The following is a 20,994-nucleotide window of genomic DNA, read 5'->3' as shown; positions in this document are numbered from 1 at the left end:
GTGTCCTGTGAGGTGACTGCTGTGAGGTGCTGGCAGTGTCCTGTGAGCCGACTCAGCACTGGTTGTCTTCTTGGAGCTTATGCAGAGTCTTGGTAACTTCTTGTTTTTTTTTTCTTTTTTTCTTTTTTTTTCTTTTTTTTCTTTTTATTGGATGTTTTATTTACATTTCATATGTTGTCCCCTTACCCCATCCCCCACCCACCCAGGAACTCCCTATCCCCTCAACCCTCCTCCTTCTTCTCTGCAGATGTAACCCCTACCTACCCCCCCACTCCCACCTCCCCACCCTCAAAATTCCCACCCCCTGGGGCGTCCAGCCTTCATGAGGCCAAGGATCTCTTCTCCCACCTCTGCCCAGCAGGGCCCTCCACTCTTACATATTCAACTGAAGTGCTGGATCCCTCCCTAAGTGCTCCCAGGCTGGTGGTTTAGACCCTGGGAGCTCTGGTTGGTTGGTATTGTTGCTCTCCTCATGGTGCCACAAACCCTTTCAGCTCCTTCAGTCCTCACTCTAACTCCTCCATTGGGAACCACATGATCAGTTCAATGGCTAGCTGTGAGCATCTGCCTCTGAATATGTCAGACTCTTGGAGACCTCTGAGGAGACATCTATATCAGGCTCTTATCAGCATGCACTTCCTGACTTCCACATCAACATCTACCTTTGGCGACTGCACAAGGGATGGATACTCAGGTGGAATGGTCTTCAGACAGCCCCTCCTTCAGTTTCTGTCCCTCACTTTGTCTCCATATTTGCTCCCTTGAGTATTTTGTTGCTCCTTCTAAGAAGGACCGAATCACCCCCACTTGGTCTTCCTTCTTCATGAGCTTCATGTGGCCTGTGAGTTGCATCTTGGGCATTTCAAGGTTCTGGGCTAATATCCAATAATCAGTGAGTGAATACCATGTGTGTTCTTTTGTGATTGGCTTACCTCACTCAGGATGATAATTTCTAGTTCCATCCATTTACCTAGGAACCTCTCAAATTCATTGTTTTTAATAGCTGAGTAATACTCCATTGTGTAAATATACCACATTTTTTGAATCCATTCCTCAGTTGAAGGACATCTGGGTTCTTTCCAGCTCCTGGCTATTATAAATAAGGCTGCTATGAACATAGTTGAGCATATGTCCTTGTTATATGTTCGAGCATCTTCAGGGTAAATGCCTAGGAGTGGTATAGCTGGATCCTCAGGTAATGCTATGTCCAATTTACTGAGGAACTGCCAGACTGTTTTCCAAAGTGGTTGCACCATCTTGCAGTCCCACCAACAATGGAGGAGTGTTCCTCTTTCTCCACACCCTCGCCAGCATCTACTATCACCTGAGTTTTTGATCTTAGCCATTCTGACTGGTATGAGATGGAATCTCAGGGTTGTTTTGATTTGCATTTCCCTGACGACTAAGGATGCTGAACATTTCTTTAGGTGCTTCTCGGCCATTCGAGTCTCCTCAGTTGAGAATTCTTTGTTAAGCTCTATACTCCATTTTTTAATAGGGTTATTTGGTTGTCTGGAGTCTAATTTCTTGAATTCTTTGTATATATTGGATATTAGCCCTCTATCGGATGTATGATTGGTAAAGATCTTTTCCAAATTTGTTGGTTGTTGTTTTGCCCTATTGACAGTGTCCTTTGCCTTACAGAAACTTTGCTATTTTATGAAGTCCCATTTGTCAATTCTTGATCTTAGAGCATATGCCATTGGTGTTCTGTTCAGGAACTTTTACCCTGTGCCCAAGTATTCGAGGCTCTTCCCCACCTTCTCTTCTATTAGTTTCAGTGTATCTGGTTTTATGTGGAGGTCCTTTATCCACTTAGACTTGAGCTTTGTACAAGGAGATAAGAATGGATCAATTTTCATTCTTCTACATGTTGTGCTCCAGTTGAACCAGCACCATTTATTGAAAATGCTGTCCTTTTTCCACTGGACAGTTTTAGCTCCTTTGTCAAAGATCAAGTGACCATAGGTGTGTGGGTTCATTTCTGGGTCTTCAATTCTATTCCATTGATCTTCCTGCCTGTCTTTGTACCAATACCAGGTAGTTTTTATCACTATTGCTCTGTAGTACAGCTTGAGGTCAGGGATGGTGATTCCTCCAGAAGTTCTTTTATTGTTGAGACTAGTTTTCGCTATCCTGGGTTTTTTGTTATTCCATATGAATTTGAGAATTTCCTTTTCTAACTCTGTGAAGAATTAAGTTGGGATTTTAATGAGAATTGCATTGAATCTGTAGATTGCTTTTAGCAAGATGGCCATTTTTATATCCTGCCAATCCATGAGCATGGGAGATCTTTCCATCTTCTGAGATCTTCTTTGATTTCTTTCTTCAGGGACTTGAAATTGTTGTCATACAGGTCTTTCACTTGCTTGGTTAGATTCACACCAAGGTATTTTATATTATTTGTGACTATTGTGAAGGGTGTCATTTCCCTAATTTCTTTTTCAGTCTGTTTATCTTTCATGTAGAGGAAGGCTACTGATTTGTTTGAGTTGATTTTATAACCAGCCACTTTGCTGAAGTTGTTTATCAGGTTTAGGAGTTCTCTGGTGGAAGTTTTGGGGTCACTTAAGTATACTATCATATCATCTGCAAATAGTGATATTTTGACTTCTTCCTTTCCTATTTGTATCCCTTTGACTTCTTTTTGTTGTCTAATTGTTCTGGCTAGGACTTCCAGTACTATATTGAATAGGTAGGGGGAGAGTGGGCAGCCTTGTCTAGTCCCTGATCTTCCAAACTAATAAAGCAACTTTGATTTAACTTAAATAGAATATGTTTGCGTTAAGATAGAATTTATCTGACTCATCCAGTGAATGGTTGGAAGACTATTCTCGGTAGTGTTAAGTAAGAAGTGGTTTTGAGATTTTAGGCCATATTAAAGAGCTCTGTTGCCTATAGTAATTACAGTATCTTAATAAAGTATTGTAAAGTAAAAGGTCAGTCACAGAGCTCCTCATTAGATATTATTAACTCTCTGGAAGGGTCACCAGGTTTATTGTGCCTCGGATTCTCTGCTGCTTACTGCTCTGAGCAGTTGGTCAAACAGAGATGCTCAGTCTTGTGTGGGCATGCTGTATATGTTCAGCTACTTCAGAAGGGTTTTGTGCTCTTCAGACAGTGCCTTCCTTCAATAAATGTTTAATAGAGGAGGTTATTAAAGTTTTATTTATTATGCTTAATAAAGAATAGAAATGAAGATATATTAAAGTACTAGAGGAAATGTAATTGAAACAGTTTGGAGTATCATTGAAATCAATTCCCTTACTAATTTAGAAATATTAAAAGCATTTGACTACAACTTAAGACATATTCAAACATTGTTATGGAAAACCATGAGCAGTATCTTGTCTTACTGTTCCTAGTAGATCACTTGAGAAAGAGGATCGGCTTGTTTGTTTAAAAAAATAAAAATAAAACAGGGAAAACTACAAATAAGTTGTTTGTATTTTAGAAATAGCTTCTTGCTCTGGCTTTGTTGCCCAGACTGACCTCAAACTCCCAACATTCCTACCTCCATCTTTCAAGCACTAGGATTTCTGTAAAGTACCACCACATCCTGTTACCGTACTTTTTAAGATACAAAATGTGTGAGTGCAGCATTGCTTATACAAGATGTAACTGAGACGCAGAACCCAGTGTAGACACAACTGTGAGTTGGAACTTTGTGTTGTCACTTAGGCATCCTTGCAGAATATTAATAGTGTTTTCAGTGCCTTTTTTACTGTGCTTATAATTATCTCTCTAACACAGATGAAGCAGTGTGACAGATTCTCATTAATTTATCCATTGTGTGAAAGAAATTTTAAAAATTTAAAGAAATCACCATAGTTGGTCTAAAAGTTCTATCACTTAAGTTTGGGAATAAGGAGGCTGTGTATATTTTTCTGACAATATAATTAAATCAAGTGTTGCAAATCAACTAACTGATTTTTTTACACCTGTCTGGAGTATATGACAAAGTTTCCTGAAACTAAACCTTTTAGAGTGGAGTATGGGGACAGGCTCTGACTCCCGGGATGATGCTGGCTCCTCCCGGGAAGATGCTGGCTCATGCTGGGTTTTCCTGGTGAAGAAGTGGCTGAACTGTAACAGAAGCGAGGCCAGTTGCTAAGATGAGATTTAAATGAGTTTTTCTTTTCTTCCCTCTCACGATTAGGCCATCAGCTGCAAAGGTCAGCACAGCATATCCTACACTCTGTCACGGAACCAGACTGTCGTGGTGGAGTACACACATGATAAAGATACGGACATGTTTCAGGTAACAAGTCTTTTTAATGGAAACCATCCCATTTCTGTTAACTTGGTGTTTTGACATTTAACCAGAACATCTGCCACAGCGCCGCCGTTCAGTCGTGCCCCGGGGAAAGAGAGATGAGAGTAATGTAAAAATTGCTCCTGTTCTAAAGAGGAAAAAGGAAGTTATAAGGCCATATGTTGAGGTAGTTTTGATTGCTTGCTTGTTTGTTTTTGAGATTGTATTTTAGTTACAGCATTTCTCCCTCCTACACCCCCCCCATCCCTGCTCACCTTCAGATTCATGGCCTCATTATTTTAATGTAATAAAAATGGGCATTAACAATAGACAAAAAATGTAATGCCACTTTTAAAACAAACATAGTAGAAGAGCTTTTTGAATGGCACAACTCAAGGAAGACGTAACAATAGTGGAGGCTTCCAGAAGTAATTGGAACAGTGTATGGAGAAACGCATGTGGTGTAGTCAGTGTCTTACAGTCTTCGAGCAAACATGAAGTGTAAGTGCTTTCATAATAATTAAATTTTAAGAAGATAAAGACTGATAGTTTACTAAATGCTTATCTCAAAAAGCTCTTTGACCTTACGATATAGGATGGGTGTAGGAAGAGGTGATGGCCTATTACAGAGTCTAGAAGTAAAACAAACAAAAGCAGAAGGAAAGAAAGGAAAAACACCAATGAAGCTGAAAAGGAAGAGGTTAGAAGATGCATCTGAGATTCAGTACTTAAGAACCAACGGAAAGCTTTAACTTGGATTCAGACAGACACAAAGGCGAGCCTCGGAGGCGAGACCTGCACATCTGCACAGGGAGGGAAGTGTGGGAAGGTGGGTTAGCAGGCTTTGTTTTCACAGTGTAGCTCCTTATGAAAGTCAGACATGTGAAAGCTAAAGTGGGGCCTCAAGACAGCAAATCCAGAGGTTGGTCTCCATCCCGCAACCATTTCCCCAGACTTTACAAAGCAGCACGAGCAAAACAGGGACAGTTGTCAGAAAGAGAACCACCATACATAGCCAGTAGGTGTATTAAAATCACTAAGCACAGGTGGGCTCGTGGCAGAGTACTCCTTACTGTTAATTGGAAGTGCAGCACCAAACACCTTGTTAGGAAGTGGCTTCTGGACAGCAGAGTCAGGGCAGTGTCTGCACAGGGCAAGGTCACAGCAGCACCAGGGACATAAACCAACAGATCCACTGGCCCAGCCACTCTGCCACGAGTTTATACATAAATGATTAAGGAATATGGAACATGACTTAACCACAAAGCTTCTTGGTTCACAGTTATATTTCCTAATGAAAACCTGAAGGTAACTACAAACTTCAGCATAAGTAGGATGTGTAGACCAGAAAGCCCCAGAGCACACATGAGCTTCAACACTTCTGACTAAAAAGAAGGACCAGCTCTATCAGAAGTGTCTCCTTTCTCTAAGCTGTTCTCAGATTTTTGCAGAAATATTTGTCTTTATGAGCTATCTGATTAAAGTTAAGACCAAAATTGCGGTAAATAGCTGAAGAAGAAAACTGCCTTGCAAACAAACACTATAAAATTCCAAATGCTTAAGTGGTCAGATTTTTTTAAATTAAGTAATTACTGTAGAAATTACTCAAGTTAAAACTTCCTAATCCTGAAACATCCCCACAAAACATCAAATAAATTATGAATAAGCTTTGTATTTTAGGTAAGTTTCTTAATAGCCAAAATATAATAAACGGCAAATGACAAATGGGAGAAATATTTCAATTCATGTCACAAGTAGTTGAGGTCCTAAAAGATAAGATATTCCTAAAAACAACTATAAAGCTACATATACTCAAATTGACATACCATCAAAGACTATAGCAGCTATTCATTTTAAAGGACATTAAATAGCTCTTTAAAATAAGAAAATACACTGTACCTTACTTACAAAAAAAAAAGAGGATATGTAATTTTAATTAATAGAGGAACATTACTTGTCTCTTGCTTGATTAGAAAAGTAATCCAAAGAGTTGTCAAAAGTATGGAAGAGATAGGTAAAGCTACTATGTTTTATAAACTGACTAACCTCAGAGGGGCTCAGATTTGCAAATGGCTGTGACAAAACTCTACTGTTCACACACTCGGACTCAACTCTAACCTTCCCAAGGGAGAGATTTTCTCTTCCCACAAACTTATTCCAGGGATATCCTTTCCTGTGTGCAACATGACAGTGTACACAGTTCTTGCTCAAAGCATGGCTTAAGAAATAACCAGTTGGGACCCATGCCAGAAGTTCAGGTCCAGCAGTGTACTAGAGCCCTGCAAGGCCATCGTGCTGAGCAAGGAAAAGCTCTGATACAGACTCAGAGCTCAACACAGATTGATGGAGCGAATAGCAAGGCCACTGTATATAGTGAGTCCTACTGCTAGTTTTAGAGTTAGTTAGGACTGCTTACTGTAAAGTGTCAAACAATTAAATCATGGTATTAAATACCGGCAATAATGCTAAATGTTACATTAATATTAAATATTGTATTGTTAAAATTGGTGTTATTGAATGACTGAAACAATTCTTAAGTACACTAAAAGTCTCTAAAAGGCTAAACAAAACATTTACCAGGCAGCTAGTTTTGTGAAGGAAGGAGTAGGAGGTGGTGTGCGGATTTGCAGACCACATGAAGCTAAACAGTTCTCGACAGCTGCGTACTAAATAACAGACATAACCATAAATACAGGCTTAGTTGTTCAGATGCCAGTTCAAACTCAGAAGCAAGGTCTCTGTTATTTATACACGGTATTAACAGCATCTCCACTCTCTGCTGTTCCATGCACCGCCTAAATGGCTCTTGTTATGCCAAGGACGGGCACGTACTTCCTGTCAGTATTGTTATGAAACTTTATAATGATGTTTAATGCTTGGTGAAAGTGCACATTTTCAGTTGCAAAGCCTTCTTACTGAAAGTGGGCTGGAAGCATTCTCAATCATAACTAAGAGGGTCGTGACTGTTTGACAGTGGCCGCTGGTACTTTCCCAACCTTAAATCAACAGCTTGCTGTTTATCCCACGTGAAGTGGTCAGGCAGGTGCCAGAGCATGAAATGGCGTGTTCCTTTAAGGAGAAGCTTGAGTAATTCCTTACAGCCATGCAGCATCCTTTGAGGACCAGTACGGTCTTTTTTGTGCCTTGCCCTTCTCAGAATGAATTAAAGATGCAGTTGGATTTCTTTTATCAACTAACTTCTGAGTGCTTCATTTTGTTATAGTAGTAAAAAGATTCAAGATCTATTAAAATCGATAGTTTTTCACCTGCCAATATATGGCAATGCCAAAGGTGCAGTGTGGACTCACCTTGAAGCACCACAGTGCTTGTCACTAGTACTTGACCCCATCTCCTCAGAGGCCATCACAGAGGGTGGAAGCGCCATCTTGACGTCTTTATTTTATTATGTAAGAAATTTGGGCAGATCCAAGAGCTCCCTGGCCAGCTGGTTTTGCTAGGTTGCTAGGGCTTCAGAATCAGCAAGAGATCCTCCAGATAAGGTAAAGAGAATCAGCAGTAGGCCCAGTTGCTAAAGGCATTTGCCATCCAGCCTCATGACCCGAGTTTAATTCCCAGAAGCTACAAGGTTAGAGAGAACCAACTCAGGCAAGTTGTCCACTGACCTCCACACAATACCTAACAAGCACGCCCCTCACTCATCACCCCTCTGCCCCACATACACACATGCTCACACGTGTACATGCACTCACAAACACGAGTGCATCCACACGCAAAGAAAACCAAGGGTAAATAATAGTGCAAGTCACAGGGAAAGACATGGCATTGGCTTCTGGCCTCTGTGTGCACACACACAAACATGTACTCATACCTTTGCATACATAGATAGGAAAAGGAAAATGCTAATTTTTTTATAGCCTCTAAATTTTGAACCTGAAAACTCTAGATTTTTTTGAAGTGAAGAGCATCTTAAACTGAGGTCAGAGATAACAGTTACAGAAGTAACCTTCAGGTCTTTGTTTGCCACACAGCCCCAGTGCTGTGTCTTACAGAGAGAAGCAAGACAAACAAGACAAAGTTTCTTTCTTCTTCTTCTTTTTTTTTTTTTTGTTTTTGTTTTTGTTTTTCAAGACAGAGTTTCTCTGTATAGCTCTGACTGTCCTAGAACTCACTCTGTAGACCAGGCTGGCCTCGAACTCAGAAATCCGCCTGCCTCTGCCTCCCAAGTGCTGGGATTAAAGGTGTGCGCCACCACTGCCCAGCAAGACTAAGTTACTTAAGAAAACAGCACACTTGTGAGTTTTCCTGAAATGATCTGTTTGTTTTTAATGTGTCTCTGTGTGAGAGTCCATACCATTTGTATGCAGGTGGCTGCAGAGGCCAGGAGACAGCTTAGATCTGGACCTGGAGTTACAGAAGGTTGTGAGCTGTCTTATGCGGGTGCCAGGAACCAAATTTAAGTCCTCTGGAAGAACAGCAAATGCTTGCAACTGCTATTTCTCCAGCCCTGTATTATCTACCACTTACTGTCTACTGAACACAGTCATGTTAGGAGTTCTGTTTTGTTTTGGTTTGTTTGCTTGAACAGGGTCTCATTGTGTTCACCAGGCAGGACATGAACTCACAGAGATCCACTTCTGTCTGCCATCTGGGTGCTGGGATAAGGCATATATAACACCATGCCCAGCTTTTCCTCCTTTTAACAAGCTTGTATGTTCAGAGTCTATCACTGGCAAACAGTACAGCAGCAATCAGTATCCTAAGGATGGGCTTCAGCATAGGCTGTGTTCTTCAACCATCCCTGTTAGCTTGATGTCAGGGTTGCATGTGTGTTGGGGAGTGTCAGCATGAACAGTTGGGGCTAGGTGTGGATTTAGGGATTTAGGGATTTAGGGATTTAGGGATGGTAGAATCTAAACTCATAGAAGCAAGCAAGATGTTAGTAGTTGTTTCCTAGGGTTAGAATAAATGAAGAAAGCAAAAGAAGCTCTCAAAAAGAAAGTAAAACAAATTTGAATGAGCCAGAGGAGACTTACACTGTCGCTCAGAGGAGACACAGGCCCAAGTGTGCCCTGCCTATGAGACTAGGAGACTCGGCTTAGGTGCTTTACTACAGTTGTAGACGGTAGCATTTAATTAGCATTGGTATTGGTTTAGTAATACCTGCGTTTTAAACTTATTACTCTTGAAAATTGTCCTTTGATTGTACATGTGTCTGCTCACAAAGCTGGTACACCATTAGAATCCTTCCATCACTTTTTATATCTTACCTTGGTATAGATATAGAGTGTCTGCTATGTCAGATACTCACCTAGTTACAGAGGACAAAGAGCTAGGGATGTGAATCAGTTTACTTGGAATCAAGAGTCCACTTCTGTCTGCGGCGCTGCATTTAATCAAACAAGTCCAAGAAGGTAGATAGACCACCCAGCCATCAGCAGACATTCCAGGTCAAACCTAGAGTTGCCAGAGCTCCAATACAGGTACAGAGGCAAGTAGGAAGGAAGTGAAGGGAGAGAAACAGGTGGGAAGTGTAAGATGCTGTTGCCTGCGAAGAAGGAACTAGATCAGCGGTACTCAACCTCTGGGTCTTGACCATAGAAAAACAGATTTCCCATGACCTTGAGACACCACTCAGTAGCAAACCACTCAATTATAAAGTATCAACAAGCATTAATTTATGGTTGAGGATTCCTAAGACCATCAGAAGTATGTGCTTTGAGCTAGATGAACAAACTAGAGTCCCTGTATATACTAACTGGAGCCAAGAAGGGAAAATGGAAGTACTTAAGTATGTTCCAAGGCTACACTGACAAGGTTGTACAGAGGGACCACGGGAAGACCAAGGACAGATCTTGGGTTTGGTTTTTAGACTGAACAAATTGTATGGCAGCCATCGCCATCCAGAGAGAGGCTGCAGGCTCTCAGTTTTTGTTGAGAGCAAGTCACACCAGAGATGCTCACTAGACGTACGGTAGAGTGGATCTGCTGACTGGGAGCTCCCAGCACAGTCAGAGCTTGGAGCTAGTGAAGTCGATTCGATGGGAGAGGAAAGAGGGGGAGAAGCTGAAAGTATTTGCAGGATAAATACCAGGGTCAGGTGTGTTCAGGCTTGCAGCCTGGGGTTAGCAGTGTACTGACTCTCAGAAGTGAGAGAGCCAGGAAGACAGCTGGCCTGGGCTGAGAGGGAAGTTGATCAGGTGGATATGGTTTTCCAAGGCGTATTACATCCAGTAGGGGTCTGTGCCCACTGTGCTGGCAGCAGGCTGCTTGGTGGTGGGAGAAGGTTCCAAGCCATGGAAACTTTTATAGCAGTTCAGCATAGTTCAGATGGTCTAAGCCAAGGGTCATTTTTCTAATATTCATTTTTTTTTAAAGGTGATCAGTGATAGGCTAGAATCTTTAACTAAAACCAGAATAGATCTGTGCCTTTAATCTCAGCTCAAGGTCCTCCAGGGTGTGTGTTTGATGAGTGCATGACCCAAAACAAAGGAGTGAGTGCAGATTCAGGGGAGACAATCGGAGCAGAGCCGTGGGAAAGGACTCCCTTGGCATCTAAGGTACCTCTAAGAGAGGGCTCCTAGATAGAAAAAGCCATGATTCTTCTGTGTCACATGGGAAAAAAGTGAGAAAATAAATGTATAGAGGGAGGGAGAGGAGAAATGAGAGAGGCCCCTGTGCCACTTCAGTCCTGTCTTCTTGAGCCTCATCAACAAATACACTTTGATTATCTGTAAAACTTCAAGGATGGTGAGCAAAGCTCTCACTCCAGCCGTTCTCTGAGTGCCTGCCAGCATTCTATGAATAGCACATGAATTCAGAGGCATCTTGGCTTGGGTACCACTCAACTGTCAGATGAAATTCAGAGGCTTCTGAGCTTGTCTACACAACAGTCTGTAAGAGAAGGGGGAACTGATCCAACAGAAGAAAAGACGGACAGCAGGTTTCCCACACCAACCAGGCTTTCAGTAAGAAAGTAGCTGAAATTTCTTTGCTGGCAAAAGCAATATGAGGCTTGTGTCTTAAAGGAGAAAATCATACTAGTACCCCAGAGATAAGGTGCAATCGGAGGTGAGGTGATAAATTGTAATATGGCCAGCCAGATAAGAGCAGGGCTTAAAATAACTGATCCTAGCAGAATGTTTCGGTTGAAATAGAATTTCAGGTCTTTGAAGTCAATTTCAGTTGAATCATGGGACATGAATTTAGTGACTTGGGGAAAGTCACAATGTTACACTCCTGGAGGGAAGTAATGGCTGTGGACGTGAAGGGGTGGGACTGGGAAGTAGGCCTCAGTTGCACATCTCTTGCCCACCCGTCTAAGAGCAGTGTGTGGCATTTTAGAAGTGCAGTGACTTTTAGCTTACAAATGAATGTGTAAAGTCCCACTTCTCCAAGACTGGTGGATATTAGGACACACAGTGTATAAAGTCCTGCCTGTCTTCTCTAAGACTGTGATAGACATTAGGACACAGTGTGTGAAGTCCTGCCTCTCTTCTCTAAGACTGATGGATGTTAGGACCCAGGCTTCGGGTTTTGTGACAAGGCCAGGAAAAGTGCAGGGCTTCTCACCCCTAGACATATTCTAGAATAAAAGTTCAGGGAGAGGTCTGATGCTGAGTTTGAAGAAAATGTATTTTCTCCTTTTTGTGTTTCTGTATTTATTAAATATTTGAAACATTTGTTGACCTTTTCTTTTTAAAAGTAAAACTTAAAAAAAAGAAAGGAAACGTAGAGCTTGCCCTACAAGGTCAAACTAGTCAGTTGTTCTTGGTGGGTGTGAGAGGAGCTCACAGGGCGCTCACCCTCACTGAGGAACAGTTTGACAGCACTGGCTGCTGGGGAGGGAAGGGTCGGTTTTCTTTGAGGATGGTGACCCCGATAGGTCGACCGTGCCCTGCACTAGTGCACATGTGGGCATTAGTAACTGGACTTCAGTCTAAGGGGAAAAAAAGACAGGCAGTTGGGATTTGGGATGGGGCTATGGAGAGGAATCCAGGAGGGGCTGGTGTGGTGCATAAGGAGTGGATGAAGTCATACACACGAGACGCGCATAAAATTCCCAGGTAACAAATGTGAAATATTACATTCTCAAATGGAGAGGAGCCATGCTTTCATTCTGTGCTTCTGGACTTTTTTATTTTGAACTGTGCACGTATAAAACTTATTGTTAAATCTGTTAGTAAGTAGTTTCAAGTTTAACGACAACAACAGCAAGAAGACTCACGGCTTTGTTGGTCAGGAGAGCTAAGTTACACACTCGTCTTGAAAACAAGCCCAGCAGAGGGAAGGTTACACAACTTTAGAAGGATGAATTGGATGGAATGGTTTTATGGCATCTCTAATGTAAAATTTTATTAAGCAAGTTGTACGTTTTCTAAACCTGAAATGCATACCACTAAGCAGTATATGTCTGCTTAAGTTGATGAATTTCAGTGAAACCAGTAACCTCATTTATCCCAGGCACATGTCATTAGAACAAGGAATTATGGGCCATTTAAAAACAAGAGAAAACAGACGTCTGTTGTCTTTACTGGGACAATCAATGCAGGGAACATACAGGAGAAATTTACAAAGGAACCTAGTGACACTCCCGGAAGCATGCGGAGCTAGATGATAGAAGATCTCTTCTTTTTACGTTATCCATTTGAATTTTCTTTTTTTAAAAAAAAAACATGTATTTTACATTCCTTATCTTTCAGATAGAATTCACGATCAGCATTAAAAACAACTTGGAAATTGATTTCCATGGCCTTATGTGCATGTGTGTCAGGGCCCATGTGTTCCTCCCACTTGCAGCTTCTGAACCAGTCTCTGTTTTCAGGCAGAAGCATTAGTGGCATATTTAGTGAGGACTTCTTCATCTCCATGTAAATGGTTTTGATTGAAGGCCATGTTTTTCAGTGCCTCCAGGCAAACACATAGGGAGCATCAGTACATAAATGTTTAATGTCCCATCCTGAGGATTTTCATAAGCAAATGTGTCTTCTGGTTCACAGGGGAAAGCAGAACCTGGTTTAGTGGAATCTGCTGAACAGGAAAGGCTGTTAGAATGCTAAGATTTTAGTGAAATACAATCTCTTGGCATCTTTGACATCTTTCCAAGGAAAGGAAGACAGTGTAATATTGGTAGCAGCTTTTAGACTTCCACAGAGAGGCTTCTTTTTAATCCATACATGAAGTGCTAAGAATAACTTTTTAAATTTTTCTTTCACTCATATTTGGAGCTTTGTACTGACTAGGGTAAGCCCCTGTCCCCTGTTCTTAGATTGACTAAGCGATGGCAGCCAGCTTGTCCTCTGTCTCAGGGTAAGGGCTTTGTTTACTCAGTGCTGTGTGTGAGTCACGGACTCCTACTCAGGGAGTCCAGCAAGCAAAGAGTTCCTTTGTTTCTTTAAAGGTTTCATTCCTCCAAAAATAGAAAACAAAGAATGATTTGCTGTAAAAACAATATTTCCAAGTGGATCTGAGATAGAAAATCCAACATCATTCTCCAAGAATAGAAAATTGAGCTTTCTCAGGATATTTAAAATTGGTAGACTAACACACATAAAGTTGCAGAAAACAAAATGAATAAGATCAAGGAATCTAGTCTATAGCATACTGTGCTTTTGTATGTACTCATCTCAGGCTGAGGAGATAGCTCAATTGGTAAACTGCTTGCCTCTCAAGCATGAGGACCTAGGTTCAAGTCCCAGAGCCCACAAAAATTACCAAGGGTAGTGATGTTTGCTTATAATCTCAGTGCCAAGGAGGCAGAAACAGGAGGCTTACTGTAGCTGACTGACCAGACTGCCATGCCTAACTGGTGAACAGCAGGCAGTGAGAGTCTGTCTCAGGAGGTAGACGGGATCTTTGAAGATGACAGCTAAGGTTGTCTTCTGGCCTCTATTTGCATGTTGGTCTGCACACATACACATGGAACATGTGGGGCGAGGTGGGGGGGCGTGTAGATCTCATTTAAAAAGATCCGGTTGTTATTGACTGTAATTTCTCTCGTTGATAACAAGGAAGGGCATGCAATTGATTAAGCAAAGATAATGAGGTTGACAGGGTTCTGGGCCTCTGTTCTGTGAGAGCAACATGGAGCCTGATGCTTTTCATGTGTGAGAATATTTGGTTTCTTCAGGTGGGCAGGTCAACAGAAAGCCCCATCGACTTCGTGGTCACAGACACGGTTTCTGGCGGTCAGAACGACGATGCCCAGATCACACAGAGCACCATCTCAAGGTTTGCCTGCAGGATCGTGTGTGACAGGAACGAGCCATACACAGCACGCATATTCGCAGCAGGATTTGATTCCTCCAAAAATATATTTCTTGGAGTAAGTACTATGACTATATTCTGGTTTCAGGCTCACACCCACTACTGATAGTTAGTTAATTTGGGGGGAGCTTGCTTTGTATGGAGGCTGTAGTTAGATTGGGTTGTTTTGTTGTTTTGTTTTTTTGTTTTTTGAAATTCTAGTTTTCAGAATAGCCTGAGAAGACAGTGGTAAAAACCTAAAGATAATTAGAAGCCTGGCCACATGCACCCAGCCCTCAGAAGAGAGAAGCAGGAGGATTATAAGTTCAAGGCCAGCCTGTACTGCATAGTGAGATGCTGCCTTGGTAAAAAGAAAATCTGTACATTCCTTGGTTATTGTTGTTGTATTCGCTGTGTCAGTTATAATGTATGCAGCAGTAATTATTTCAAAGGAGTATATGTTAGCATTATGTATAACACATTTATGGTGGATTTGAGAGGTTTATTTCAAAGGGAAAAATAAGTGGCCACATTTAACCTTTAGAGCACAAAGGAAATTGTTAGTGAAGAGTTGTCACTGAAAAGTGAATGTTTGCTATACTCCATCCTGTATGTGGTATGTTGTAACAAAGAGAAGGCTCTTCCCTCATGGAGTATCTTGGTAAACAAACCCCAAAAGCTTCAGTGACTATCCTATCTTGATACAAATACCTCTTGAATCAGAATATTGTTGCAGAGAATAGTTGTCCATTGTGACCTAAAGGATGAGAAGATGTATTGTCCCACATGGCAGGAAGGGCTGTGGAAGGCTAGTCCAGCACAGGTTGATGCAGTGGCCCTGTGACATCTTGGACAGGGTTCTCTCTGTCTTGCCCCGTGTCTCTGCTGGCACACCAGCCAGTTGGGGGTAGAGAGGAGAGGGAAGTCTGCTTCTGAGTGTGCCACCCTCTCCTGAGCTTTCCAACATCTGTGGCATGGGGCATTAGGAAGCCTGCGACTGATGGGTTTGTACTAAGCAGGGCTTTGATCATCCCTGCTCTGCCTCATGGATGAAACATGAACTCTGTCACCAGGAAGCAGGAGGGGCAGCAAAGCAGCACAGCAGCCTGAGCAATCTGACCCATCACTGTCTGCCTTGGGAACAGGCACAGCTGTTTTGTGGAAACACACTGGCTCCTAAATTATTGGCTTAATTTTTTGTTTTAATTTTTAACCTTTAATAAAGAGTACTTTTTAGAATATTATGTTTCATTCTGTATCCAGATAGTGAGTGCATGTAAAACAGTTGTAGGTACATGGGTAAGAGCAGGCAGAAGTAAAGCCAAAGAAAGGAAGTGAATGAAGGCTGGGGACAGGGGAGAGGAATCTCTCAGTGAGGAGGTCAAGTGCCAGGTATGTCTAAACTCCTGAGGAGAGTGGAATGAGTGGCCAGAGATGAATCTTTCTGCTTCAGACAGCTCAGCAGCTCTCCTGGTGTCAGGCCAGCACGTTATCCTCTAGTTATTAGCAGTAACTAGAAATCAAAATCCCTCACCTCTCTCCTACCTTTGCTGTGTACTTTGTTTCTCAATGCAGGGTTTCTCTGTGTAGCCCTGACTGTCCTGGAACTCACTCTGTAGACCAGGCTGGCCTCCAACTTAGAGAACCACTTGCTTCTACCGCATGAGTGCTAGGATTAAAGGCACCACCATGCCCGTCTGGCTTTCCCTATATTTTAAGAAGACTCTGGAGTCTTCTTTTTCCAGTGTTACTTTACCAAGCTTTTTTCTGGTCTGTGGTATTGTTCTCCAGGAAAAGGCAGCAAAATGGAAAAATCCTGATGGGCACATGGACGGGCTCACCACCAACGGTGTCCTGGTAATGCACCCGCAAGGAGGCTTCACTGAGGAATCCCAGCCTGGAGTCTGGAGAGAGATCTCTGTCTGTGGAGATGTATACACATTGCGAGAGACCAGGTCCGCCCAGCAGAGGGGAAAGCTGGTAAGTGGGCTCCGCTCTGGGAAATGCGCACAGATGCTTTATGGTGGCTGTCACTTTCACACTAATAAAGCTCAGAGCCTTTGTGCAGGGTGGAATGTGCCACTTTCTGATCCAGAAACAATCCCATAAGCTCCAGAGAGTTGGAGAGGGTGGCTGTCCTTTCCCCGTAGCTGGCCGTATGTGTACAAGTGTGTTACTTTTCCCTCTTGACCACCTTGAGAAGACAGGTGTTACTATGTTTATCATTGCAGAATTCATCTCTCCCCATAATACTTTCCTAAGTCAGAAGCAGCCTGAGCAGTGTGGGGCAGTGATTGAAATGTTGAAATTAGAAGATCTGGATTTTCTAAAACTAAGAAATAATGAAGTTGGCATTTCTATACCCCTTTAGTTTCATAGTTAGAAATTAATTGCATTCTCGGTGCTGTTCACCCCGGACAAGGGTAGGCTATTCTACTTGATGTCATTCCCGTATCACTGTGGTGACCTCTTCTTAGAAGTGTCACTGCTGAGCCTTGAAGCAGGTGCCTCTGTTTCCCTTTCTGGTTGTCAGTAGTGTAGGTTTCTGAGAGTGAAGTAACCGTGGCACGAGCCCTTAAGAGGCTCACTCACTTCCACTTTGTTGCATAGAAGCTAGAGGAAGAGAACAGATGCCTTTCTAGATTACTGAAAAGAAGGCATTTTCCAGACAGCCATAGACAAACACACGTGGGGCTGGGGTGGGGAGTGTTCTGTGGCCTGCAGAGATGAAAGAGGCAGCCAGATGTTTCCAGGGTGGAGAAAGGAGGAGGGGCCTGATGGACCATTTGCTGTCCTACCCCAGGCTTGCTTCTGGAGAGTCACCCCCTCTGTTTCACACCATTCAGGGACAGGGAAGGGCCTGCATCTTACAGTAAAGTTGCCTTTTCTCAGCATCTCTAATGAATACACATGAAAAGTATTTTCTGAGAAAGGTCAGGCAAACTCTGTTTTATCTGAATACTTTTTGAGAAATTATTAATAGGAAAGGGAATATGAAAACAATTTCCTTACAAAAATGTTTCTGGTGATCCGGTAATTTTACACAAGACTACCCTAGCTCAGCTGGCTTGTGATTAATCATTACAGTGGCGGAAGAAGACACGGCGGGTGCAGACACTACATTAGCATTCCTTGCCAAGCCTTCAGTTCACCCGCTCTCCACCACAGTGCTCTACACGGGGCAGAATCCCCTCACCTTATCTATGAAGAGAAGTAGCACATGAAGGTTAACTATTGCCCTGGGTCATGGAGTTAGGAGATGGCCACTACTGAGATCCCAAATCTGGCTAATTCCACTCAGTGCTGCACCCCAGAGGGCTGAGTTTGATGCTCACCTGAGCGGGGCCACACTTGAGGGCTTGCTACCTGTGTGAATAAAAGCCAGACACTGAGCTGGGCACAATTGCCCTTGCCTCTGAACAGTACTTAGGAGGTGGAGGCAAGCAAATTGGGAGTTCTGGGTCAGATGGGGCTACATCCTGAGACCTGTCTCATAAACCAAGGTGTGGAAAGACAGCTCAGTAATGTTCTTACTGAACGTTACTATTTCCCATCCCGGGCAAGGACTTGCACACAGTCCCCTGCAAGGAAAGAAAAAAAAGATTAAATAAGGCCTACCTGGCAAGACTGTCCAGTGAGCATGCCACAGGGTGGGTTTCTTACCCTCTTTGGTAATTGCAATACTGCTTAGGCAGCAGTATGTACGGTAGACTTTTGCCAGGATTGCTAAGAAGAAACAGCTCCGAAAGTGGGGGTGGGGTGGTAGTGTGCACACATGTGACATGGAGACAACAGGACAACCTCTGGTATTGTTCCTCAGGTACTACCTGCCCTTTTTAAACAGGGCTTTGCCCACTAGCTAGTGATGGCTAGCTAGTGATTCCCAGAGAGCCTTCTGTGTCTGGGATGACAAGGACACAGTACCACACATGGCCTTCTCACACAGGTTCTAAGCACAGATTCTCCTTGCAGGGCAAGTGCTTTAACAACTGAACTGCCTTCCCAGCCCAGACAAATTTTGAAGTTTGTGCCTGTCAGAAATGTGTCTTACATCTAAATAGAATTACTGACATGTTTCTTCCTCAAGTCAAGATCCCTAATGCTTTGTCTGGTGCCACAGACACTCTACTGCATGTGGTGTACCCGAACTCTGTCTACAGAGAGGACCTGTGCCAACCGCCCTGTACCCCTCCACTCCATCACTATGCAGCTAGATGTGAGCTAGCGAAAGACACACTGATTCTCTCTTGGCACCAAGACCTCTCCCCACAGCCATGCAGCCTGGGCCTGTTGCCTGGTGCTGTGTCGTCACCCAGAGCTCCCAGCCTGTTCAGTTGAGCTCCTTGTCAACTCCATACTTAGGGTAATCACACCTCTCTGGTGTGCTGGTCTTATCACCCTCCTCCTGGCTCCAAACATCTTTTCCACATCTCCATTCAGGAAGAATCCTTTCAGAATCCATCCTAACCTGTCACCATCAAAGTAACAGTAACAGTGTTTACTGCATACCAGAGCATACCAGACCTCGGTCCAAGAATCCACTTGTTTTAGTTTATCCATCACAGCCACCTTCTATAGTCTAAAGAAAGGGAGAGGGTGGCAATATGCTCCAGTAACCACCCCAAGGTCACACACCTAGAAGGGGCCGAGAACCCCTAGAGCCTTCTGTCGGCCATTGTGGGTCAGTGGGTCAGTAGGCCAGTGCTTCATTTACCTCCCCTGGCTCCAGGCAGGCCTGTCCTGCTCACACTCCTGAAGAGCATGTTTGTTTTGTTAGTCTTGTTCCCCTTGGGGCTTAGCATGCATCTGGCACATGTAGTATGGGGCCAAGTCTGCTGACCATGCCTGACCCTGCTGCCTGTCAGCTGTTAATCGCCGGTGTAAGCACGGGGCATGCAGCACACACGTCCTAGGAAAACAAAGACTTGTGCATGAAGGCTTCTACCTTGGACCTTAGGACAGACAGATGAAAGACAGATCAAGGCCTGTGCAGCTAAGGGTCGCCTGGGATGTGTCAGATGCTCTGCTGGGGCATCGGCTCTGCTAGAGGAGCGTGGGTCTTCACTGGCAAGACAGCTTTCATCCCTCATAAGGTCTGTGGCTATATTACCAGCATACGTGTTAAAAATAAAAGTGTGATGTTTATGGAACTCTTAAAGTAACCGCTGCATTAACCCAACTTAAATAGCTCAGCACCTTACGCTCACTTGCACCCTGGACACTCACATGTCCTGAGGACTGGGGAGAGTGATCATTCCCATGCCCTTAGTAGTGGGATGTGTTACTTCTGTGTCTTCTGCATTTCTACTTTCTGAGTAAAGAATGTTGGGGTGCCTTTGCCCCCATAGTTTGTAGGATTTTGCTTTTAAAGATGTATCTATTAAACCTGTTGTAGGTGGAAACTGAGACCAATGTCCTGCAAGACGGCTCCCTCATTGACCTGTGTGGGGCCACTCTTCTCTGGAGAACCGCAGATGGCCTTTTCCACGCTCCGACGCAGAAGCACATTGAAGCCCTCCGGCAGGAGATCAATGCAGCCCGACCCCAGTGTCCCGTGGGCCTCAACACCCTGGCCTTCCCCAGCATCAACCGGAAGGAAGTAGTGGAAGAGAAGCAGCCGTGGGCATACCTGAGCTGCGGCCATGTGCACGGCTACCACAGCTGGGGCCATCGGAGCGACACAGAAGCCAATGAGAGGGAGTGTCCCATGTGCAGGACTGTGGGCCCCTACGTCCCTCTCTGGCTGGGCTGTGAGGCAGGATTTTATGTCGATGCGGGACCCCCAACCCACGCCTTCACCCCCTGCGGCCACGTCTGTTCAGAGAAGTCTGCCAAGTACTGGTCGCAGATTCCACTGCCCCATGGAACCCACGCGTTTCACGCTGCCTGTCCGTTCTGCGCCACGCAGCTGGTTGGTGAACAGAACTGCATCAAATTGATTTTCCAAGGTCCAGTGGACTGACACCCTGGACAGCCATCTACACGTCATTAACAAGTTACTGTGAAGATTTTGCCACTAACTGTAGATTCTACCTTTTTGTAATGCTCTTTGTTAAGGGGACGGAGGACTGGGTTGGGAAGACAGAGGGAGGGCTGGCGATGAAATACGGCAGGCACTGACAGATACCATGTGTTTTGCATGCTCAGAACAGCAGCATCGTCACTGAGGTCTGCCTGATTAAACTTTAATACCTGTGTAATAATTGGATTTCAACTGCCATGCTTTCATTTTTAACTTTAAGTTTTTAACCAGATTTTTCCCCTTTGTAAACTTGGGTAAGATTTTACAAATGTAGAAGAAATGTACTCAACAGATGTCTCTTAGTGCGCAGCCTACAGAGCTGTGTGGCACAGGTGTGTCACGCATCTTGTGATGTTCAGTGACTGGGAATACTTGACAGTAGCTAGAATCTGACCAGAGATTCTATACCAGAGAGCCAGCTCTGTCAGCCCTGCCACAAACACCTGTGGACAGGCAGTGTAGACAGATCATGCACTTGTCTTGAAATCTGCAACCCTCCCTCCCTCCCTCCCTC

General features: G+C 43.6%; 1 protein-coding gene across 1 annotated transcript in view; it reads left to right on the top strand.

The window, feature by feature from the left end:
• Peli2 (pellino E3 ubiquitin protein ligase family member 2) overlaps positions 1–20,543 on the top strand; it is a 138,792-nt gene extending 118,249 nt beyond the window's left edge. Inside the window, exons 3-6 of the mRNA XM_028758624.1 lie at positions 4,160–4,261; positions 14,343–14,537; positions 16,250–16,438; positions 19,854–20,543. Of these exons, the coding sequence (XP_028614457.1) occupies positions 4,160–4,261; positions 14,343–14,537; positions 16,250–16,438; positions 19,854–20,420 (1,053 nt within the window). The 3' untranslated portion in view covers positions 20,421–20,543. The remainder of the gene's footprint in view (positions 1–4,159; positions 4,262–14,342; positions 14,538–16,249; positions 16,439–19,853) is intronic.
• Positions 20,544–20,994: the final 451 nt, after the last annotated feature.

Source organism: Grammomys surdaster, unplaced genomic scaffold (genome assembly GCF_004785775.1).
Source record: "Grammomys surdaster isolate TR1022 unplaced genomic scaffold, NIH_TR_1.0 126198, whole genome shotgun sequence".
Classification (NCBI taxonomy): Eukaryota; Metazoa; Chordata; class Mammalia; order Rodentia; family Muridae; genus Grammomys; species Grammomys surdaster.
The sequence above is the reverse complement of the archived record's forward strand: the minus strand, read 5'-3'. Positions and strand labels throughout refer to the sequence as shown.